At 41.3% G+C, this 25,834-nt stretch overlaps 1 protein-coding gene across 3 annotated transcripts in view; it reads left to right on the top strand.

The window, feature by feature from the left end:
* Window positions 1-25,834, top strand: part of SLC35F3 (solute carrier family 35 member F3) — a 631,678-nt gene that overhangs the window by 550,804 nt on the left and 55,040 nt on the right. For all 3 annotated transcript variants that reach the window (XR_008792318.1, XM_056113593.1, XM_056113594.1), the window contains 4 exons: window positions 10,423-10,642; window positions 17,909-18,034; window positions 21,951-22,143; window positions 22,909-22,998. Coding sequence is in view for 2 of the 3 variants with exons in the window: in XM_056113593.1 (XP_055969568.1) it covers window positions 10,423-10,642; window positions 17,909-18,034; window positions 21,951-22,143; window positions 22,909-22,998 (629 nt within the window). In the remaining variant the exon portion in view is untranslated. The remainder of the gene's footprint in view (window positions 1-10,422; window positions 10,643-17,908; window positions 18,035-21,950; window positions 22,144-22,908; window positions 22,999-25,834) is intronic.

The raw sequence follows: 25,834 nt of genomic DNA on the forward strand, positions 1-25,834 counted from the left end.
TTCTATTATGTTATATTTTAACGTGGATGAATCTTAAGGACATTATTTTAAATGAAATAAACAATTTTTAAAAACACAAATAATGTTTGGTCCAATTTAAATGATAAAGGATTAAATTTTAGAAAAGACAGAGTAGGATGGTGGATGCCCTTAGCTTTGTTGAGGGATAAATTAGGAACTTTTTAAAAAGTAGATTTTCAGTCTTTAAGATGAAAGAATTTGAGTTCCGGAGATTAGTACACAGCCAGGTGAAAACATTTAGCACTCTTGTAACATGTACTTAAAAATAGCTAAGATAGTAGGGGCCAGAGCAATAGTACAGTGTGTAAAGTGCTTACCTTGCACACAGCTGACATGGGTTAGATTCTTAACATCCCATGTGGTTCCCTGAGCCTGCAAGGAATGATTCCTGAATGAAGAGTCAGGAGTAAGACCTGAGAACCACAAGCTATGGCCCAAAAACAAACAAGAAAAATCAAATGGCTGATATAGTAATTTTTATATTATATGGAAATTATCACAATTGATATTTGCTTCAAAGAAGAAGAACAGTGGAGGGAGAGTAAACAGGCAATGTGAACTTCCAGATTTTTTTTAATTTTTATCAGTGAAACACCATGAGGTACAGTTGTAGACTTACAAATTTTTATGCTTGGGTTTTAGTTATACAATGATTGAGTACCCATCCCTCCACCAGCGCCCATTCTCCACCTCTAATGCTCCCATTATCCCTCCCACCCCCCCACCCCCTCATCCCACCCCACCCCTGTGGCAGGGCATTTCCTTTTGTTATCTCTCTCCTTTTGGGTGCTGTGGTTTGCAAAAGAGGTATTGAGTGGCAATCATGTTCGGTCCATAGTCTACTTTCAGCATGCATCTCTCATCCTGGGAGGATCCTACCAACATCCTTTATTTGGTGCTCCCTTCTCTATCTGAGCTGCCTTTTTCCCTAGCATGTGCGGCTGGCCTCCAAGCCATGAAGTGAACCTCCTGGTACTTATCTCGGCTATTCTTGGGTGTTAGCCTCCTATTTTGTTACTTTATGTTCCCCAGATAAATGCAATCTTTCTATATCTGTCCCTCTCTTTCTGACTCATTTCACTTAGCATGATACTTTCCATGTAGTACCACTTGCATGTAAATTTCATTACTTCATCTTTTCTAACAGCTACATAGTACTCCATTGTATAGATGTTTCAAAGTTTCTTTAATCAGTCATCTGTTCTTGGCCACTCGGGTTTTTTTCCAGATTTTTGGCTATTGTGAATAGTGCTGCAATGAACATAGAAGTGCAGACGTCATTTTGACTATACTTTTTTGCCTCTCCTGGATATATTCCCAGTAGTGGTATTGCTGGGTCAAATGGGAGCTCAATTTCTAAGTTTTTGAGAATCGTCCATACTGTTTTCCAAAAGGGCTGGACCAGTTGGCATTCCCACCAGCAGTGAAGGAGAGTCCCTTTCTCACCACGTCCGTGCCAACACAGGTTGCTTTCGTTCTTTTTGATGTGGGTCAGTCTCTGTGGTGTGAAATGATATCTCATTGTTGTTTTGATCTGCATCTCCCTGATGATTAGTGATGTGGAGCATTTTCTCATGTGCCTTTTAGCTATTTGGATTTCTTCTTTGGGGAAGTTTCTGTTCGTTTCATCACCCCATTTTTTGATGGTGTTAGATGTTTTCTTCTTGTAGAGTTCAACCAGTGCTTTGTATATCCTTGATATCAACCCCTTATCAGATGGGTATTGGATAAATATTCTTTCCCGAACTTCCAGATTTAAATGTAACTGCACCTAAGAAACATTTGAGGAAAAACTTAATACAGTGGAGTTAACATCTTAATGCAAAATTGCTGTAAGAAAATGTAAGTATGACTAATGTTTTACTTACGCATAAATTTCAAATAATGTGACTCCCTCAAGATTTTAAAAGTTAAACAAGAATCACAATATCAACTCTAAGAAGCCAAATGAGCTATAAATGCCAGGTGGCAGTGTTAACACTATCAAGCAAACAGACATGCGGTGCTACTGTGGGAAAACTAACCAAGGTTTGTACTTTTAGAACTATGCAACCTTGTCTGGCATGCATCCCTCATATAAACTGCACAATTACCCATATAATCCTGAGAAATGTGAATATATACTAGGACTGAATCCAAGCAAAAACATTCACTTGTTTTTTAAAGCTCTGGAATATTTTTAATCACTGTGAGATACAGTTACATAGTTTTCATGTTTGAGTTTCAATCATACAATGATCAAACATCCATCCCTCCACCAGTGCACATTCTCCACCACTATTGTCCTCAGTGTCTACGCCCCCCCTTTCCAACCTTCTCCCTGCCTCCATGGCAGACAGTTTCCCCCATACTCTCTCTCTACTTGGGGCATTATGGTTTACAATGCAGATACTGAGAAATTATGACATTTGGTCCTTTATCTACTTTCAGCAAACAACTCCCATTCCGAATGATTCCTCCAGTCATAGACTTAGTCATCCCTTCTGTATTCCAGCTGCTATCTCCCTCAGCTCATGAGACAAGCTTCCAACTATGGGGCAATATTCCTGGCCCTTTTGTCTACTCTACTTGGGTGTCAGTTTCATATTTTGTTATTTTATATTCCACAAATGAGTGCAATCCTTCTATGTCTGTCCCTCTCTTTCTGACTCATTTCACTTAGCATGATACTCTCCATGTCCATCCACTTATAAGCAAATTTCATGACTTCATCTCTCCTAACAGCTGCATCTGCATAGCATTCCATTGTGTAGGTGGACCAAAGTTTCTTTAACTAGTTGCCTGTTCTTGGACACTTGGCTTGTTTCCAGATTCTGGCTATTGTGAACAATGCTGCAATGACTATACAGGTGCAGATGTCATTTCTACAGTGCTTTTTTGCACCCTCGATATATATTCCCAGAAGTGGTATTGCTGGGCCATATAGAAGCTCAATTTCTAATTTTTGAAGGAATACTCATATTGTTTTCCAAAAAAGCTGGACCAGTCATCATTCCCACCAACAGTGAAAGAGTGTCCCTTTTTCCCCACATCCATGCCAGCACTGGTTACTTTGGTTCTTTTGAATGTGTGCCAGTCTCTGTGGTGTCAGATGATATCTCTTTGTTTTGATTTTCATCTCCCTGATGATTAGTGATGTAGAGCATTTTTTCATGTGTCTTTTGACCATTTTTATTTCTTTTTGAGGAAGCTTCTGTTCATTTCCTTTCCCCATTTTTTGATGGGTTGGAGGTGTTTTTCTTGTATATCCTGGATATTAATCCCTTATCAAATGGGTATTGGATAAATATTCTTTCCCATTCTGTGGGCTCTCTGTATTTTGGTCACTGTTTCTTTCAAGGTGCAAAAGCTTCTTATTTTACTGTAGTCCCATTTGTTTATGCTTGTTTCCACTTGCTTTGCCAGTTGTTGTTTCATCCTTAACGATGCTTTTAGCTTCAATGTCATGGAGGGTTCTGCCTACATTTTCCTCCATGCAATTTATATATTCATGTCTTATATTGAGGTCTTTAACTCACTTTGATCTGACTTTTGTGCTGGGCATTAGACAGAGATCAGAGTTCATTTTATTGCAGGTAGCTGTCAAGTTTTCCCAGCACCACTTGTTGAAGAGGCTTTCCTTGTTCCACTTCACATTTATTGCTCCTTTGTCAAAGATTAAGTGATCATATATTTGAAAGTCTGTGACAGAATATTCAAGTCTGTTCCATTGGTCTGTGGGTCTATTTCTCTTCCAATACCATGCTGTTTTAATTACTAATTAAATCTCTGGAATTTCTAATACTGACAACCTGTACATCATCTGATAAGCTCTATATCAATACATCTTTGTTTGAATGTACTAATTCTTTGTGGAAGATCAGTGTATAATATATATTACGATTATAATATGAAGTAAGTGTGTAAGGACCATATGGCATTTAACTGACCAATCCTCCATTGGAATGTAAAGTGCAATTAATAGAGGATTCAGTAGTTTTTTTTTTTAAAGAAGTAGGGACTTTGGGGGCCGGAGTGATTGTACAGTGGGGAAGGTGTTTGCCTTGCATGTGGCCAACCTGGGTTCAATCCCCAGCATCCCATATTGTCCCCCGAGCACCACCTGGAATAATTCCTGAGTGCAGAGCCAGGAGTATTGGAAATGCTCCTGAGCATTGCCAGGTGTGAACAGAAAAGAAAAAAAAATGAAGTAGGGACATTTGGAGCAGTGATACCAAGATTGTATCATCAAAGGGGTACATGTACTGATACCTAATAGATGGAGACTTTTTGAAAAGGCTGGCGTGAGTGGGTATATTTCAAGAAAAGGGAATAGAGAATTCAGTGGAATCTAAAGGAGAGGAAGAAAGTAGATTTAATTCACAGAAGAAAACTGAATTTAAATTACTTACATTCAAAAAAAGGCTAAGGAAATAGTGGGGGAAATGCTAAAGGACATAATAAGGCCATGATCTGGTAAGGGGCTTTACCAGTAATCAAATAAAATATGACGGAAGAGGAGGACTTCATTGTAGCATAGAATGTGAAATGGATTGTAGGAACAAAAGAAGAGTAGTTTGACTTGATTCCAGTAGCAGTAGTCCAGGTAAGAAGAGTCAAGTGTGGGGGCGACTAAAACCTCATGGGAAGGGGGGCGTTCTGGTCCGTCCTTCACGCCCTACCGAGGTCACCAGTTGCCCCCCACGAGCGGCTCTCCAGCACAGCCACGGCCCCAGAAGCACAAGGACTTAATGCAGAACCCAGCAGCTTGGAGCAGAAAAGTGAACGGACTATGCATTGATCCAGGCCATCAAGTCTGCCAGAGGGGAAAGGGTGTTGCCCCATTCGCCCTCTCCTCTCTGGAAAGAAAGATGGCGGCCACATGGGAGCCTTGTGGACAGCAGGTATGAGCCGGGAGTGTGGGGGCGACTAAAACCTCATGGGAAGGGGGGCGTTTCGGTCTGCCCTTCATGCCCTACCGAGGCCACCAGTTGCCCCCACGAGCGGCTCTCCAGCACGGCCACAGCCCCAGAAGCACAATGACCTAATGCAGAACCCAGCAGCTTGGAGCAGAAAAGTGAAAGGACTATGCGTTAATCCAGGCAATCATTTCTGCCCAGAGGGGAAAGGGTGTTGCTCCCTTCCGCCCTCCTCCCTCTGGAAAGAAAGATGGCGGCCACATGGGAGCCTTGTGGACAGCAGGTATGAGCCGGGGGTGTGGGGGCGACTAAAACCTCATGGGAAGGGGGGCGTTCTGGTCCGTCCTTCACGCCCTACCGAGGTCACCAGTTGCCCCCCGCAAGCGGCTCTCCAGCACAGCCACGGCCCCAGAAGCACAAGGACTTAATGCAGAACCCAGCAGCTTGGAGCAGAAAAGTGAACGGACTATGCATTGATCCAGGCCATCAAGTCTGCCGGAGGGGAAAGGGTGTTGCCCCATTCGCCCTCTCCTCTCTGGAAAGAAAGATGGCGGCCACATGGGAGCCTTGTGGACAGCAGGTATGAGCCGCGAGTGTGGGGGCGACTAGAACCTCATGGGAAGGGGGGCGTTTCGCTCCGCCCTTCACGCCCTACCGAGGCCACCGGTTGCCCCCCGCGAGCGGCTCTCCAGCACGGCCACGACTCCAGAACACAGAAACCAATTTCTTAACTATCTGACTTTCAGTAGAAATACTTCCAGGGTCAATAGGTAAAAGAGCAGAAACCCAAAACCAACATTTAATTCTTGAACCCAGCCGTAGAAAGCAAATCACTTCACAATGCTTTTTCAGCATGTCTGATTTGGGGGGGGGGGGGGGTAAACTCTAAATAATAGTGGTGAATCTTTTATTGAAACAATGAATCTAATCAAAGCAGATAGAGTGTTAACTAGAATTCATCTGCCTCACAGGGACGGGGAGGGGTGGGGGGTGGGTTTTTATTGGGGTTCTTCATGGTAAAAAATAAGTATTGGTAAAGGGAAATGTGTTTGATATTTGCATGACTGAGACATAAACCTGAAAGCTTTGTAACCTTTCCCACAGTGATTCAATAAATAAATAAAAAAAAAATTTAAAAAAAAAAATAAAAAAATAAAAGCATTAATGATACAGAAAAAAAAAAGAAGAGTCAAGAGGTTGGGTAGTGGTTATAAGAATAAATAAAAGGTAAAAAAAAGGTAAAGGCCCTCCCGTTGATCGTCGATTTGCTCGAGCGGGCCCAGTAACGTCTCCATTGGAGACTTTGTTGTTACTGTGTCTGGCATATCCAATACTCTCGGTAGCTTGCCGGGCTCTCCGAGAGGGGCGGAGGAATCGAACTCGGGTCGGCCATGTTGGCCGCTTGTAAGGCGAACGCCCTACCCGCTGTGCTATCGCTCCAGCCATAAGAATAAATATTTAGAATAAATAATCGGTAAGCCTTGGTTATAATATGTAAAGAGGAACGGGAAAAACAGTTATCCCCAAGTACTTACTCTGGATAGAAATATGAATCATGGTTCACAGTAGGAATATGTGAGAGAAGTGGATGATATATTTCTTTGGGAAGGTAGCATTTAAAGTGCCAGGATGTAATATAGATAGTATCAGTAAAACTATATATGTGTGTATACTCTTTTCAAAATTATACATATATATATAAACCCTCTTGTCAAAATTATGGACACATATACATATATATGTGTCCATGTATATATAGACCCTCTGGTCAGGATTATACACATATATACACATATGTGTAAAGTTGTTCAGTGACTATTTACAAATACAGGGGAAAAAAAGAGGAACTATAATGGATGCCTGGGAAAATACTTTAGAAGCATGTTGAGAGGTCAATATGTCCTCACATGGAAACCAATTAAGATATTTCAAGGATTTAGTGACCACAGGGTCCTTAGCAATCAGCTTTGGGGTTTGGGTTGAGTGATATGAGTGACGGAAGTAGGCACTGAATTAGAATGAACAGAAAGCTGAGAGGCTGAGATAATGACTATGAATATAACTAATAATTCTGAATAAAATGTGGATGAAACTGGAAGAATGTTAAATGTGCATGTTAAATGAAGTAAGGCAAAAGAAGGACAAACGTGGAATGATATCACTTATATGTGGTATATAGAATAATAGGATGAGAGAATGCAATGTATTTAAAAAGTGGGATGCCTCCATCACCGTTGACCCTCAAGTATAGGTAGGAGGAGAAAGAAGGAAAGAAAACAAAGGGGTTCACATAGCCAACTACTTTCATCCCCAAGGGTTCTATCTGGTTCCCCAAGATCTGCCAGGAGTGATTCCTGAATCCTGAGCTAGGATTTACCCCGAAGCACTGCCTCAATATAAAAACAAAACAAACAAAAGAAATCAAAAATAAAAACAAAACAAACAAAAGAAATCAAAATAGGAAGTAAGAAGAGCCAGATCAGAAGCAACTGGAGGCAGGGACCAAGGGTGTATAGGTGTAGAAGAGTGGTATTACTATCTATCAAAACCACAGAGTCAATAGCACTGAAATCATGAGACCCAGACTTGCAACAACCTCACTTTAAAATGTGCCAGTCAGTGGTGCCAGATTGATAGTGCTGTGGGTAGGGCACTTGCCTTATATCCAGCAGACCTGAGTTTGACCACCACCATCCCATTTTGTCCCCCAAGCCCTTGAGAAGTTATCCCTAAGCACAGAGTTAGGAGTAAGTCCTGAGTACCACTGGGTGTGACCCAAAAAACTAAATCAAAAACAAAATCAATGTGCCAGTCAAGATGACAGACAGGTGTAGGGGGAAAGCGGGAGAGGAACATGGGGACAGTAGTGGAAGGGAGTTGATATTGGTAGTGGGATTGGTGCTAGACCATTGTATGTCCAACACTCAACTATGAATAACTGTAAATTTTGGTGTTTTAATAAAATTTTAAAAATTAATAAAGGCTCTGGGCTGGAGCAATAGCACAATGGTAGGGTGTTTGCCTTGCACGCAGCCAACATGGCCGACCCAAGTTCGATTCCTCCGCCCCTCTCGGAGAGCCCGGCAAGCTACCGAGAGTATCTCGCCCACACAGCAGAGCCTGGAAAGCTACCCGAGACGTATTCAATATGCCAAACACAGTAACAACAAGTCTCATGATGGAGACGTTACTGGGCCTGCTGTAGCAAATAGATGAACAACGGGAATAAAGGCTCTGAAAGAGAGGATCAGAGTCTGACAAAGTGCATTCTAGGTTTGGGAAAGTCTTTCAAGGTTAGTCAAATGATAAAGAAAAGGATTCAAGAAAAAAATTATCCTTAAGATGTTAAGTATTCCAGAGCTGGAGCAATAGCACAGAGGGTAGGGTGTTTGCCTTGCACACGGTCAACCCAGGTTCAATTCCCAGCATCCCATATGGTCCTCTGAACACCGCCAGGAGTGAATCCTGAGTGCAGAGCCAGGAGTAACCCCCGAGCATCGCTGTGTATGACCTCCCCCCCGAAAAAAAATAAGAAAAAGAAAGATGTTAAATATTCTTCTTCATTTACACTCTAATTTTTGAACAGCTTCTACCCTTCTATCCTGTTATTTCATTATAGCCTAGAAAACAAAGATCCTGATTATATTGCATCTTCTAGCTCAAAGAGAGGTCACAGTCATGGTCACGGTCCTCCTGTTGTTCATCGATTTTCTCGAGCGGGCCCAGTAACGTCTCCATCGTGAGACTTGTTACTGTTTTGGCATATCAAATACATCACGGGTAGCTTGCCAGGCTTTGCCGTGCAGGCAAAATACTCTCAGTAGCTTGCCAGGCTCTCCAAGAGGGGTGGAGGAATCGAACTTGGGTCGGCCATGTTGGCTGCGTGCAAGGCAAACGCCTTACCCACTGTGCGTGAATACAAATATTATTTGTAGGAGTATTTGAGAATGAGGGGCATCTATTGGGGTCTGACAATAGAGCAGCAGCCAGTGGATTTTGTGGAATGCTTTATCACATGAATAGAGAAGAAATTCTAACATACTTAATCATGTAAACACTAATGTGGTAGAATAAATGTTAATATCAGACATGATTCTCGTTTTTTGTACACCCTTAGTTCTGCCCAGATACTGTGTGTGATAATATTATTGTTATTGATGGCTTTTAAAAGGACTGGAGTGATAGCACAGCAGGTAGGGCATTTGCCTTGCACACAGCCAACCTGGGTTCGATTCCTTCATCCCTCTCAGAGAGCCCAGCAAGCTACCGAGAGTATCCCACCCACATGGCAGATTCTGGCAAGCTCCCCATGCCCTATTCTATATGCCAAAAACAGTAAAAAGTTTCACAATGGAGACGTTGCTGGTGTCCGCTTGAGCAAATCGATGAACAATGGGAGGACAGTGCTACAATGCTACAGTTTTTTAAAAGGATGGATTATGTTCAGAATCTACAGAAAGAAGTTTTGGTTTTGTTTTTGCTGGGAACGTTTGGGGTGAAATTCATAATGAGACTCTCTCTGAGTAGTGGCAACTTCAGCTTTATTAGGGGAGTTGGATTCTACTAATGGGTAAAAAGCAATCAAATTTGTTTTGCCATATATAAACTTGGATGGTGAATTTGGCTGCAAGATAGGATCTTTATCTCATGCTGGGAAGATCTATTGTAGCACAGGATTACTGGCTCTTACTAGTCAGGAACATCATGTAAGTTCTGATTTACTTAGTTTGTGGCTTTGTGAACAGCATTCAACATCAGGTAAACTTAATGTAAGGTCGGAGAAGCTACCAGATATATTTTATTCATGGTGGATGTCAGTTTCCTTAAGAGTAATTGGATTGATAGAAAGAAACCGTGGGTTTTCATCATAGTATATGAAAATGAAAAAACAGTATTTGTGGACAGTACAAAAGATATGGTAGATCCTTTTCATACTTAATTTGGAATTGCTGAAATCTCCCTTTCAGGAGAAGAACAAATTAACCTGATTAGTCCTGTTGCTGCATGTCAGAAGTACTTCAAAGAATGTTTAGCCTGAATTAGTAAATTAGCTGTATTCGTACAAAAATTGCTTAATATGCTTACACATATTAATATTTGTTAATGTTTGTGAAAAGTGTTTATCAGACATAAATGACTATGTTACTATGTTATATAGAGTTCTGTTTATTTTCATAATTATATAATTATATGTTATAAAGACCTGCTGTTTATTATATACATATATATACATATATATATTACTAACACAAGACTTGCTAGCCAGAGGGAAAGTCATCTTGGCTTCATTTAAACCAGCATCTATCCAGGTAAGTTCTTAGTCTTAACATTTTCGTCACTGGGTCAAAGCTAAAGAAATTTCATAGAAATGTTTATGAAAATAATAAATTGATCTGAACTTACATCTTTCTATTTTTCTAATGACGGGGAAAACTGAGAAAGGGGGAGATGATCTGTCTAAACCCAAGAATTTAATAACACTGCCTCTTTTTCCTTGTTTTAGGGAATGCTGTCGATTTTTTGGAGACAATGGCTTGACTTTGAAGGTGTTTTTTACCAAGGCAGCACCCTTTGGTGTTCTTTGGACACTCACAAACTACCTGTACTTACATGCAATAAAGAAAATAAACACTACGGATGTCTCCGTGTTGTTCTGCTGCAACAAAGCTTTTGTGTTCTTGCTCTCATGGATCGTTCTCAGGGACAGGTTCATGGGAGTGAGGGTAAGTCCTTATTATCTGTCTTCCTCCCCCACTCAGTCACATCAAACAAAACCTGCCATTGCCTTGCTTAGCTCTGTGCGCTGAACCATAAACATAAGCTGCTGATCACTTTTCTTCTGATTTTCAGCACAAGAGGAGCCGGACAGAGGCACCCGTTCTTGTTTTGCCTTGCAGTCCTTGTTTGCAAACCATTAGTAGACCACATTCATTTAAAGCACCTTTCATTCCAAGCATTTCAACAAGCGTTCCCTGAAGTTTGTAGCAATTGGGTGTTAGTCCTGGGAATGATGATGCATCTCCCCCTCTCTGTTTGCTCACCTCTGTCACGGGCTGCGATACCTGGCAGTTTCAACCTCTCTGCTAATGTGGATTCTCTCTGCTTCGACCTGTCTCTTAGCCAAAGGAATCTTGTGCTACAATACATACATAAATTCTTGGCAAGCCTTTTGCTTGAAACTTGTGTACTGAAGCAAGATAGGACACTCACACTTCTGCTAAATCTACATCTTAAATAAACAGTTTAACTTTCTTTATACCCCAAAGACAGAGTAAAATGGTATCTCCTTAAATTACTTCTTGTTAAAACCCAGGTTTAGTGCATCACTCATATTTTATATAACTGCTGTGACACTTGACTGAAACTAACTTATATTTTAATGGAAATTGCTTCGTAATATCTGCTATTAAACACACATATACACAACAACAATAACAACTCAGGATCGCCCACTAAGAGGTGACAGCATTGACCGAATCATAATGGCTTCTGTTGTCTCCCCCTGGTGGCCTTAGACTGCCACTGTCCCATCATCACTTTGTCCTAATCTTCCTTTTGTCCTTTTGTCACACATAGTTCTTGAATGGAGTTCATTGCTCAGTTTTTCTTGCACCCGCACACCATGGAAACATGGAAACTTCATGTAAAGTTGCGTTAGAGTAAGCCATGCTGCCCCCAGCAAGGGGCAGACTCTAGACCCTTTACTTGTCATTGTCCTGAGAGCAATGACATCACCCTAGTGGTGAATTCACGCCCACCTTGTTACTCAAACAGCAGTGGGGACATGAGTCAACGGCTGAGCAATATTTTTAGCTTTCAGTAGGGGGAAATTTTGTTTTGAGGCTGAGTGTTAATTTTGGAATAAAAACTCACTGTGCTACCACCAGAAAAGCTTTTAGCAAATAAATGATCTAATAGCTCTCCAGAAGAAATGCAGGTCCTTCCAGCAGTAATCTGTCCAGCAGTCTACCTCACTGGACACTGTGGACCCAGATGTCCTGTGCTCTCTGTTGATAGGGTTAAGAGAAGGAGGTGAAAATATATGTGAAACACACAGTGACTTCTGTTGTTTCCAAGTCTTTGTTGCTATACATGGAAAGAAAGTTTTCCACTAACAACCCTGAGCTATAAAGTGGTCTATCCATCCTGGCCCACTGATCTGTTGGGAAAAAAGCTTAACGTTGAAGTCTTCAGTCCTAAGCTGGCAATAAAACCCAGGGCCACAGGGCTTATTTTGGTACAATACTGTAATCTGTAAAGCACTGTTCGATTGTGGTTCTCTCTAATAGTCATTATTCCCTGGAGAAGTTTGTGAATGGTCATGAAAAAGCTTCTCACTCAAAGTCCTGGTGGGCCGCCCTCTGCTCATCTGTAAGAGTTCAGAGAGTTTGCAGACTCTAAGATACTCCACACGTTGGCTAGAATGACTCAGTTTCCCTTGATAAGCAGATGGAGTTTTAAGTCCAAGATAACATAATCTGGTACAGAAATTCTCCTAAGACATCTCTCGACCTGCTGCTGAGTCAGCAAGCACATTCCACTGGGTAGATTCCAAAGACAGAAGGGGACCCTATCCTTTAGGCTTTGCAAACAGCCTGTGGATAAGAGCCATGTAAAGAACACAGCAAGTCTCAGCATTGTTTGTGGAACAGATTGCTTAGAGAACCTTGAGCTATTCAGACAATTATGCAAACCACAAAAGATGAGTTCCTGGAAAACATCAGCAGGTCCACTTGTGTGAACAGATCAGAAAGACACAAATATATCTCCTTATGCTAGAGAGACGTTGGTCACACATAGCATCAAAGATGACTATTGAAAGACCCCCAAGTCGACCCCTATGTCACCTTTTGATTTTAATGCATTCCAATGTTCAAACACAGATTGTCACACAACAGGAAATAAAATTCTAGTCTAGACTCTGATAATCAAGGTTGGCATCCTGGACCTACTCAAAAGCTGTCAAGCCTGGGGCAAATTAGTTAGCAGCTCTGAGCCTTGAGTTATCTCAATTTTAAATAGAATATTAGTATTCATAAATCACTTGTGAGATTAAAACAAGATGCAAGCATGGCTCATAACTCAATGTTATCTTTTATGAATATTGAAATTTTTATTATTCCGTCTTAATTCAAGGGGGCTGATGGAATAATTCAATTAATTTGTTGACAGTGTTTAGAAGGTAACAAGCACTCAGAAAGGCAACTTGTGTTGCAAAAGCAACAGCAGAATGACAACAAGTAAAATTCTGAAGGTATGAAGTATGGCCTCTTCTAAAACTAAAGCTTCACCAGCAGACCCTTGGGTTAGGAACTGGATGAAAAAAGGGTCAAGTAGGTGAGATCATCTCTACACAATCTCAGCAAAAATAGAAGGGGTGCTCTGATTATTCAGCAACTGATCTAACCACCCCCATAAGTACAGCTCTCAAGACAAAAGGAACTGATAAAGGGGCAAGAGACCAAGCTTCGTAGAGACCCAGGTGGGCTCTAAACCCCCAGCAACGTGTACTTGTGTACTTATGTTTTAGTCAAATTCAAGCTGATGTTTCCAAATGTTGCATAGTTTTCTGTGGTTTACAGGATCCATCTCTCAGTAACTACAGTTTCTGACCTTAGTGCTTGAGCATGTCACAGGAGAAAAAACACTCAGCCTGGACCCTCTGAAATAATCAAATCTATGTCAGTCCCTGAAATAATCAAGAGGGAAGATTTCATCTCTAACTCCAGTACTTTTTGAGTCAATGATAAAAGCATAAAACTTAGGAAGCAATTTTTTAGGGAAGTACATTTAAAAATTTGTCTGTGGTTTCTAAATAAAAAGGTAAACCTTTTTAAAAGAAGGGGATTAGTCTAATGGTGCAGAGAGATAATATAGGCTCTTTCCTTGCATGCAGGCAACCATAGTTCAATCCTTGGCACCACATATGGTCCCTAAGCAGCACCAGGAGGATTCCCTAAGCACCACCTGGCATGGTCCTAAAACAAAATAAAATCAAATTATTCTGTGATTTATTCCCTTTTTCATAATTGTTCCTAACTTAAGCCTGGGTAGATAGTATACAGCAGGTAGTGTGGTTGCCTTGCATGAACCCACTAGGTCTAATCCTTGACACTTCAGATGGTTCCCGGAGCCCCACCAGGAATGATACTTCTGAACAGAGCCAGGAGTAAGCCTTGAGCACTGCCAGTTTGTGACCTAAAATAACAAAATTACCCCTAACTGAACAGATCTTAAATACACATAACTTTGACAGGGAAAAAGCCCTGGTTTAGCAAGTGACAGGAGCAGCATGGAGCTGAGATGTGGGCCTCCCTTCAGTATTGAACCCACCTCTCCACCTTCCTTCCTTGATGTTCAGGGCCTTCCAACTCCCTCCTGCTCGGACTGCTGTCATGGGGGAAATGTATGCAGGAGGATATTACAGTGGGTGCCCATCCAGGTGAGGTCACCACTACAAGATAAAATGGGGCCAGAGATTAAAAGTAGTTCACAGGTTAAGCATACACTAATCATATAGGAGACCAGTTTGATCCCCAAAAATACCTGGTCCTATGACCACCACCTAGAGTGACTCCTGAGTCACACAAAAACAGATTACTAGTAATAAAAACACTTGTAACCAGAGAGAAAACTCAATGGTCTGAGTATGTTTTGCATGTAAAGGCTCAGATTTTACCACCAACAGCAGATGCTCCCCTGACCACTGCTGAGCCACTGAGCACAGAGCCAAGAGTAGTCTCTGAGCACTTTAGACATGAGTACTCCCTATGAAAAAGAGGTTAAACAATGCCTGCTGACCTCTGTCTCTCACACTTGGTTTCTGCCTCTTCTCCAACATATTTTACCTCCGACCTAAATAGAAATGGTGACTCTCATACCTTTGATCTCAAGGATAACATTATGTACTAATCTGGTTCCCCAAGTCAAGTCATTGTCTTAGGTTAGCTCAGTGGGTAGACAGAAGCAGAAATGGGACAACAGGAAACTGTAATAAACATAAGACCCTGGAAATAGGGAAACTACCTATTTAGATGCAAACTTGTTGACTTCCTCCAGGACCTCAGAGGTAAGAGTATGTGCAGTCTCGGGAAGCATGGCCAGTCCTCCTGAACAGCATATTTGAGCTCAGAGAATTAGCGACCACACACTTACAAATGAAAACCAGGAAAATCATATATAATTTAGTGTCAAATAAAGATACCTCCTAAAACTAGAATTTGGCTCTTCAAAGGAATGACTCTACTTTTGGAAGGACTCTTGGGCTCTGCCCTGCGCAGCCTATAGGGACATTTTCACCTCTGCTCCTTAGCTGTACAGGGTGAGGCAGCTTTATGGGGCAGCCCTAAATACCTTTAGGGCATTTCTCTGGCCCAGAATCAGGGCTGAGGGCCACAGCAGGGCATCTGGTACTCAGAGAGTGGCTGCTTGATCAGTTGATCCTATGAGTTGTGACAGAGACTCCCCAGTTTTCACTGTGCCCACAAAAGGATGTCAGGAGGCTTCTCTGTACCCCCAATGACATCTGTCAGAATGAACCCAAAAGACCAAAGTTCCTCATACATTGACCAGAAGGCAGGCCAGTGGCCTCTGGTGCTTCTTACACCTCCAACTCCTTCCCGTGGCAACTCTGCACAGTACAGTTTGGATGAAATCTATTGGCTGTTTATTATTTCATCATTAGAGAGAGAAAGAGGTGCAAACCTGCTTTGAAATCTTTAGGAGTCTCCTCCACTCCTCACATTTCATCCCTAATCTGTGAAGACCCAAGTAAATTGGGAGATGCAGCAAAATGTCTGAAATTAAACTATTTTTTTACTCCCTCTCCCCCATCCCCCTTTCTTTTATAATATTTTTCTATCTGTTGGTCTGATGTCTACCTAGCTGGGCTTTTTAAAGCAACTTCTTTGCATTATTTCTGTCCCCTGGTGCAGAAATCATTTAGTGCCAAAAGAGAGTTTAAGACTAGGAGTTCATGTTTTGCTTGTGCAAGGCCCCAAGTTCAATCTCCAGTACCAAATGCCTCTCCAGCCCACGGGATCACTGCATCAGCGGTCCCATGCATTGAGCCATGGAGGCCCACTCACCTGGGCTATCACCCAGAATGGCCAGTGAGCCCTCTGAGCATTGTTTAAGACATACACCCCAAAAAGATAGACCCTCTTTCCCTGCTTATTTTTACACTTACCTTTCCTTGTTATACATTTTTTTAGAGGGCATTGAAATTTCGCTTGTTTTCTAGCTGTTTCTCTAAATGAACAGCTGTGTTCAGTGATTGTGGCACGGGAACATGAAATCTGGGTGCTATGTGATCAGAATGAAGCAGATGATAGAATGTGAACCTCTAAGCCAGAAAGAAGAATTAGGCAAATTTGGGTCTGGCTTACGCCACTCTATATTTACCTACTCTTTCGAGAGTCCTGAGCTATAGGAGGATGTAAGAAAAGACTGCCTGAGGAAGTCACCAGTGGGTGAATTATTAACACAAAACAGAGCAAGATTCACCCATGTTACCTTTTGCTAACCTAAAATAATATGTTTGAGCCATGGATAATACCCACAATTAAGATAACCATCAATATCAATACTCTTTTATAATATAAATTCATAAATGTGTATGTGTATGTATGTATTCAGGGAAGTGTGACTCACACTGACAGCTGTCTATCTTTATGACTTTGGACAAATTAGTTAACCTCTCTGAACCTACATTTCACATCTATACAATAAAATAATGATAAAGACCTTTCTATTTTAACAGTTAAATAAAATGAGAAAATATGTTATATATAAATTATATATAAAATATTATATATAAAATTATATACAGCGGGTAGGGCGTTTGCCTTACAAGCGGCCAACATGGCCGACCCGAGTTCGATTCCTCCGCCCCTCTCGAGAGCCCGGCAAGCTACCGAGAGTATTCGATATGCCAGACACAGTAACAACAAAGTCTCCAATGGAGACGTTACTGGGCCCGCTCGAGCAAATCGACGATCAACGGGAGGGCCTTTACCTTTACCTTTACCTTTTATATATGTATATATATAAAACCATTTATCCCATAAAGAGTCAGTAAATGTGAGCTCACTGCTCTAGGCAGGTGAGGTCTGTTTGGGATGATCTGTCAAAAGAATTAAATTCCCAGTAAATCCAAACTGCTGAAACATGTAGTGACATTTGTTTGTGGCCTTCACTGCACAACATGCAGCATCTGCTTCCCACCCATGAGTAACATAGCTATAGCCCCTCATCCAATTAGAGTTGGACTTCATCTCTTTGCTGAAGGAAAATGTTCTCCCAAGTACTTAATCTCCTGTGTTCTGATGATTGTGTTTCCACAGTTGTTAACGAGTACATCTTCCTAGAGCTTCCATTCAATCTCAAAAGTCAGAGTGGGTGTAGGAAAGCTGTAGCACTCAAGAAAAAGAAACTTCACTTACTGATTTAGGACTAATATTATGTCCCTAGGCAACAGATGGCTTTCCATCAGAAGACCTTACTCCTGGCATTAAAAATGGGGCCAAGATTTGTGGCCCTAGCTCTTCCCTCTATTGATATTGACAGATATAAAAGCAAGATCATAGAAATTGCTTTCAAAAGTTTAGGGAGGAACTCAGAGGTGATTTCCAGGCATTGCCCAAGTAACCTATCTACAAGATTATGACCTCCTTCTCTCAAGTTCCCAAGAACCACAATAACTACCTACCAGACAATACTAAAGTCAGAGCACCGCTCCTTCCTGCCAAACATTTCAGTTTTATGGTCATGCCATGCTTGCTTAGTGTCTCTCTAAACAGAAACAATATTTAGAAACGGGAGCAGTAGTCTTAACTTATTTTTAATGGAGGCACACTGGAAATGCTTAATATTATTGGACACTCACGATCATTTCTACCCCACTGGCACTTAGATGGCCCATCCAACTCCCTACCTCTCCCTAACCAACAGTTCTTCCTTCTGACCACCAATGTCTTCCTTCCTTCCAGATTGTGGCTGCTATCCTTGCCATTGCTGGGATTGTGATGATGACCTATGCAGATGGCTTCCACAGCCACTCTGTAATCGGCATAGCACTGGTAGTGGGCTCTGCATCCATGTCTGCCCTCTACAAGGTAATTGCATGCAGCGCTAGCACTTCCATGTGAGAGATAATGGGTGCTAGTCATGGTTTTTATGACTTTTAGGGATGTCATAAAAATTTCTTTGTTGAAGTATGAGATTAATACCCAAGAATAGCTGAGATCAGCACCAGGAGGATTACTCCATAACTTAGAGGCCAGCCGGGTATCCTAGAGGAAAGGGCTATTCAGATAGAGAAGGGAGCACCAAATAAAGGATGTTTGGAGGATCCTCCCAGGAGGGGAGATGCATGTCGAAAGTAGACTATGGACTGAACATGTTTGCCACTCAATGCCTCTTTTGCAGACCACAACACCCAAAAGGAGAGAGAGAACACAGGGGATTGCCCTGCCACAGAGACGGGGGGATGGGGGGATGGGGGTGGGAGGGATATTATCCATGGTGGTGGAAAATGGGCACTGGTGGAGGGATGGGTATCTGATCATTGTATAATTGAAACCAAAGCACAAAAAATTGTAAATCTACAACTTTAAAAAAAATAAAATAAAATAAAGGGGAAAAAAAAAAAATTTCTTTGTTGATGCCCATGTTTTCAGAGGTTTTACTGGTTTGCACTAGGCAAAGTGAAACTTATAGAACATGCAAATGCCTTGAGCTTAAGATTTCTAGACCTTGGGGGCTGGAGCTATAGTACAGTGGGTAGGGCATTTGCCTTGCTCACGGCCAACTCAGGTTCGATCCCCAGCATTCCATATGTTCCCCCGAGCATGGCCAGGAGTAATTCCTGAGTGCAGAGCCAGGAGTAACCCCTAAGCACCGCCGGGTATGGCCCAAAAAGGAAAAAAAAGATTTCTAGCCCTTTCTATCAGTGTCCATTTGTTTATTCACTCATCCTAAACATGTTAATGTCTTCAGTGATTGATCCGCTAATTTGCCACCAGGTTGAACCTAACATTTGAATATCAGTGCAGCTTTGTCACTTAAACCTTTGATCTATGATTTTTGCAGTTGCCAGTATTCAACACAAATCCTTGTATATTTCAAATATTGACTATAGGCTAAACAAGTTAAAATCATGCCTATTGTATAAGACAAAATATTTTTGACCGACTATTTGAAATCACTGAGTAGTTTTTCACCTACATTTGTTGGGAAATCAAATTTTTATCACTACTTTCTGGTCTGTTACAATTTGCTCCTTTACTTCATTCTGACTCCTTGCTGCTTTGCCCTTTTTTTCTTCTCTCCTTTTTTTTTAGATCCACAATGAAGAATGCAAATGTTGAGCTAGAATGATTATACAGTGAATAGGGTGCTTGTCTTGCATGTGGCCAGTTTTGATCCCAGGAAACCCATATAGTCTTCTGAGCCCACCAGGAATGATCCATAAGCACAGAGCCAGGAGTACTCTTTGAGCGCAGCTAAGTGTGAACAAAAAAGGAAAAGCAAATATTTACTGGTCTGAAAATTTGAAACTGCCTTACAATGTGAATTTGTAGTCCAAAGATTCCATAAGTACCAAGTTAAAATCTCGTTTCTCACTGAACCTTCCAAGTCAGAGAAAATTAAGTACTATACAATGTTATTTTTTAAAGGACCAAAGTGGCAACTCAAAGAGCTACAGTGCACTGTTTAGATATATGAGTTTTGGGTTCAATCCCTGGGACCACATGGTTCCCCAAGAATTTTCAGAAGCAACCCCCAAGATCCAAGTGAAAAAATAGCCTTCATACCCCTAGCACTATTGAGCGTATCCTCAAAGTAAAACAAAAGTAAAAGTTATAAGTTGGTGCCTTTTTTTTTCTGGCTGTGACTAATATATTTTATGTGTTATAGTTTGGGAAAGTAAAAAAACTGTATCTTCCTTAGCACCCTGCCTTCATTGCCTACAGACATACACATGTCATTTTTCTTCTCTGGAACACACCACAGCAACAGAATGTTATAGTCTTAGCACCAGTCTGATATTTCAAAGCTGCTTTTCCAATGAATAAAACGTTTAACATTCGCATTCTGCTGTGCTCAATTAGCTATATTCTAATGAGAAACGGAGAGCACATAAAAAAAGAGTCCCCATAATTGGAATTTTGCTTTCATCCCTTACACTACCTGATCTTTATTGAGAGAAAGCTAAAAGTATTGTGTCCTGCATATAAGCACAGGAATAAAAGAAAAGTTATGGAGTGACTGTAAAAGGAAGATACAGGAAACAGATACATGATGATACTTCAAAGATATACCTTGTACCACCTCACTAAACGTGGATGAGGCTGACTGTCATCTCCTGCAGTCCTTCTCTTCCTGGCCTTTCATATGCCTGAAATATATAAAGTGGATATATTCTGTTAAAAACTGGTGTTTCTGAAATGGTGGGCACTATAACTATTAATAATTAAATCACCTATAAATCAGAAGTAGGTGGGGGTATGGTACCATCAGCAGGTCAATCAGTACCTGTGAGGTGAATACATCAGCAGCCTGATGACTCCTTCAGACTTCCAGCCTATGACCAGACCCCAAAAACTTGGGGCAAAGTTTACTAAGAAAGTAAACGGCCAAAAGTTAGGTATGTGGGAGACACACCCACAAACACCTCCGGCTCAGCTATATAACTGGAGGCAAGGCCTCTCTTGTTCCTGATCGAACTGCTTAACAGCCATCATCCCAAAGACTCAGAGACAAATCTTGGAAGCCAGGGGCTTTTGGCAGAGATGTGTCTGGTCCCCGCAATGGGTTACCGGAGCCAGACCACCCCAGAGGGTGCTCTCCCTTGGTGGCTCAGTGACCGCCATCCTCCAGAAGTCACTGGACACAGGTTTAGGCCCGAAGTGACAAGACATGTGGGGCTTCACAGGATGGGGGTGGAGCCAGCCCTTTCCTCCCTGCCCCAACGAGACCCTGAGTCGCTGCCTATGAACAGCCTATCTGGCTCCTTATCAAGCTGCTTAACGGCCATGATCCCAGAGACTCAGGAACAAATCTCAGAACCCAGCAGGTTTTGGCAGAAATCCCTCCAGATTTAATTGTTAAAATTTCAGAATTCCAAAACTGCATGGCCACTACTGCAGCCACATGACATCATATGTTATTCATAACCAGCAATAGCAAACAAATTGTCCACTGTTGCCTTTTCAGCAGATCTGAGTGTTGGGGTAAAATCCCAAATAATAATGTTAGGCCTGGTGTCGAAATATTAAATCAAAGTAGAGAAAGAGTAATGTGGAAATCATCTGCCCCACAAGTAGGGGGAGGATGTGAGATGGGGAGTGTATTGGGGTTTTTGGTGGTGGAAAATGGGCACTGGTGAAGAGATGAGTGTTTCATTGCATGACCGAGACTTAAACCCAAAAGCTTTGTAACTGCTGTCATGGTGATTCAATAAATAAAATTATAAAAAAGGGAAAAAAATAAGGTGGAGTTCATGCCCAATTCAATCAGCCTAATCAATGGCTGAATAAATAGCAATACTCCTACAAAAAAATTAAAAAATAAATCAGAAGTAAAGGATTAAGTCTTTGCCAACAAAATCTCTTTTCTTGGGAAGAATAGTTGTCAAGCTGTGTTGTACAAGATCAGTTTGAGTCATTGCTAAGAATATAAATGTCTGCTATTACAATATATTACAAATATATGTGGTTTCTTCATTTCTACATGCCCTGACACTGGGATATTGCATTATGGATACACTATAGACAAATTGGAGACATGGGCCTCCTCACTAGGCTTGAAGTCATTCTTTGTGTAGTCAGAGAGTAGCTCTCCATCCTGCTGTGAAAGTGAATATGTGTGCAGGTGTGCATAGGGCTATCCCCTTCACTGCATACCTAGTAAAGTAAAATTTACCTGTTACATGGCAGTAATACTATGTTCAGTCCCAGGTTGGCCAACTTGCTGTAGTGGTCAGAGTCTCAGGAAAACCTTCATCCCTCCCTTCTGTTTTATTGGCAGGTTCTGTTCAAGCTACTTCTGGGCAGTGCTAAGTTTGGAGAAGCCGCCTTATTTTTGTCTATTTTGGGTGTATTTAACATCCTCTTCATCACCTGCATTCCTGTCATCCTTTACTTTACCAAAGTGGAATATTGGAGCTCTTTTGATGACATTCCATGGGGAAACCTTTGTGGATTTTCAATCCTCTTATTGAGTAAGTAGCAAGAACCTACCAGAATCTCCAGAAAGAATGATTAATGAGCACACTCAGATGGCCTCAGGGGAACCACTGAAAACCCTATGCCCTAAAGGATAATAATCACTTATTATTACCCTTAAATTCCCATTGATTTTCAATAGCACTATTATACAAAGTAAGGACTTTGTGTGATGGCCTGAATATTAGTTTCAAAATTATTTTCCCCGTAGTAGTAATTCATTATGTAGAAAACATGGCTAATAATTCAGGCTGTTACATGTTATCTACTATTAGTATCATTTCTTCTGCAGTAGTACGTGACTATTAAAGTAATATGCACAGTGCACATAGAATACCTGAAAAAATGTCAATAAATATCAACAGTTATGTCTTCATCATCATCATCATTTGATGTCATGTTGGTCCTAGGCAGAAAAGCTGTCTAAGATGTGCCTTGCCCTGATTTCACCTAAAATTGTGTATTCCCAACTTCCTATTATATGGTCATCCCAGAGTCATTGCAGCAACAGAAAAAATCAGTTTGGAAGATAAGAATCATAACCCCCATCCTCTTTTCTAGTGCTTTCTCTCGGATTCCCTCTTCCAAATTTCCTTTCCCTTAGTTATGGAAAAAAGAGAGATGACTGAACAAAATGTCTGTCCCAATGAAAACTATCATGGCTCCAATCTTGTGGAAGAACTGGTATTGGACAGACTAGGTTCCTTGGTCATAGTCATAAAGATCACGAATAACACCCATTTTTTGTATTTTTATTTCAGCATTCAATATTGTATTAAATTTTGGAATTGCTGTTACATATCCTACTCTGATGTCTCTTGGAATCGTCCTCAGTGTACCTGTGAATGCAGGTAAACCTATATAGCTTTCTATATCTGCTTATGATTCAACAAATCCACATATACCTGCACTCAACAAGACAGAGTCCACAACCACCTCAATACTGAGGATCAGAGATAAATATTATTTATAAACAGAAAAGTAGGTAAGGTAAAAAAGTTTGTTTGGTTTTGGTTTGGAGGCCACACCCATTGCCAGCAGTACTCAGAGCTTTCCTCTGGTTCTGTGCTCAAGGATCACTCTTGGGAATTATATTGAGCACGGGTTCCCCATGTGCAAAGCAAGCACCCCACCTGCTGTACTATCTGTCTGGCCCAGGGAAATATTAATTTTTAAGCTTCAAAGAGAGAAAAATGCACTAAATAGCATAAATATTATTCCTTTCATTTCTCAGAGAGAGAACCATTTGCCCAGTAAACTCAGAACCTCACTTTGTTTTCCACTGAGGACTTGCCAACTTACTCAGTTGGTAGCCATTACAAAAGTTTGCCATCACTACCCCTACCCTCATTTCTTTTCCTGGCTCATTCTGGTATAGATGTGTGATTTTCTTCCCAGAATTTCCTACCTTGTAGTCACTCTCCCAGTCTGGGAAGGGTCTGAGAATCATTGTCCCTGGAATACTCCTTGGGTACAGCTTCCTTCAAATCTCTGTCACAAATGCACCTACTAGCAGGCCTTTACAAGATTAGCTTCCCCATAAGTGATGACCCCTTGTCTGGTCGAATGTGTCATGAACATACCTCCAACCAAAATCAAAGCTGAGCTCAATTTCCTGAGCCCTTTCTCACAAGTTTTTCCTGGCCCCAGACTCTAGAAGTGCTCCAGGGTAACAGAAGCCACACTGGAACCCAACACACACTTCACCTACCTATAGGAAGTGGGCCCAAATCATTACCTCTGTGGGCCTTAAGTTGTTAAAAGAAAAGGTTTATCTACCCTCATTACCTTGCCTGATATGAGAACCCAAATGAAATCATGTATGAGACAGTTTAGCTCTTCAAAATCCAGAAAGCCCCTAAACTGGAAAACTGGTTTTTTAAAAATTACAAGAATGCCCAACCATTTTCAGAGTCCCAATATTTTCACAATCACCTTGTTGTGGGAAGCACATTCCAGGCAGCTCTTCTCTAGAAGCTTATTTGGACTATATCATATTTCTAGGTATTTAAGATTAATCATCATTTTATTAAACCTATATTGTTGATCCAGGGAGGTAGCTCAGCAGTAGAGCACTTGCCTTGCAAGTGTAAAGAAGGCCCCAGGTTCGATTTGTCTGCTAAGGTCTGATGTAGTAGAGCAGTCATTGTGTTGCTTCTAAGTTTTCCTTTCCTCTTTAGATAAACTTCTGAGATGACAAATTGACTCTCCCTGACTCGTAGATTAATAAAATGTTCTTCTATATTAAAATTAATGTTTTTTAATTTTATAGTGGAATCATGGGCTGGAGTGATAGCACAACAGTAGGGCATTTGCCTTGCACACAGCTGGCCCGGCCAACCTGTGTTCAATTCCTCTGCCCCTTTCAGAGAGCCTGGCAAGCTACCAAGAGTATCTCGCCCACACGGCAAAGCCTGGCAAGCTACCCATGGCGTATTCAATATGCCAAACACAGTAACAACAAGTCTCACAAAGAAGACCTTTCTGGGCCCGCTTGAGCAAATTAATGAACAACAGGAGGACAGTGTTACAGTGCTACAGTGGAATCATAGAAGCAGCTACTTCTTTGGTAATAGCACCTTCTACATTTTTTTTTAAGTTAAACTTTTACTCTTTTTATTTTTTTCTTGCTGACCCTCTGGTCACACTCTAGACTACATGCACTGTAGCACTGTCCTCCCATTGTTCATCGATTTGTTCGAGCAGGCACCAGTAACATCTCCATTGTGAGACTTGTTGTTACTGTTTTTGGCATATCAAATATGCCATGGGGAGCTTGCCAGGCTCTGCTGTGCAGGCTGGATACTCTCAGTAGCTTGCTGGGCTCTTAGAGAGGGACAGAGGAATCAAACCCGGGTCGGCGACATGTAAGGCAAATGCCCTACCCGTTGTGCTATCACTCCAGCCCTAGACTACATATGAAATGAGAATTGTGGATTAAGGGAATAGAGTGGGCATAAGGGTTACAAAAACAATCAGAAGACAGCAGGGCACCCCACATATGTAAAGCTGGGAATAACTGCCCATCACATCAGTGTTCAATGCTACACAGACTAAAGTCTGCAAACCTTTTTGACAAAATGACACCAAAGTAATGTGGCTCTTCTTTAGTTAAAAGAGAGCACATTTCTTAATTTGCTCTTTCCTTTTATTCCCCCCCCTTACCATTCCAAGTACTTTCCATTCTCTGGCTATAAAGGGAATGATAATTTGAATTTGTGTACGTGGGGGGGGGGGGGTGGCTGGGAGGAGTGGGCCACACCCAATCGTGCTCAGGGCTTATTTCTAGCTCTGCACTCAGGGACCACTCTTGGTGGTATTCAGGTAACCATATGGGATAACAGGGATCAAATTCAGCTAAGTCATGAGCAAAACAAATGCCCTACCTGCTATACTAGTTCTTGCTTGAACCCCATGATTTGAACTCTTCTTAACTGACATGACTCCTACTTCTTTTGTTCCCTTATGTGATATGTGTCAGGAAGTTGCCATATTTTCCATGGACCTTTAATAAACTTTAATTATTGGTGGTATCACAGGCAGTGTAACAGCTTAAATACTGAGTTCTCCAGAGAAGAATAAGAATTTGCATTGAACTCAAAAGTTCAAGTTTGAACTTTAAAACATATTCAAGCATATCTCAAATACTATTTATTGTCTTGTTGGTGTGATTTGCAGTAGTCAGAA

This window comes from Sorex fumeus, unplaced genomic scaffold (genome assembly GCF_029834395.1).
Source record: "Sorex fumeus unplaced genomic scaffold, SorFum_2.1 ptg000021l, whole genome shotgun sequence".
Classification (NCBI taxonomy): Eukaryota; Metazoa; Chordata; class Mammalia; order Eulipotyphla; family Soricidae; genus Sorex; species Sorex fumeus.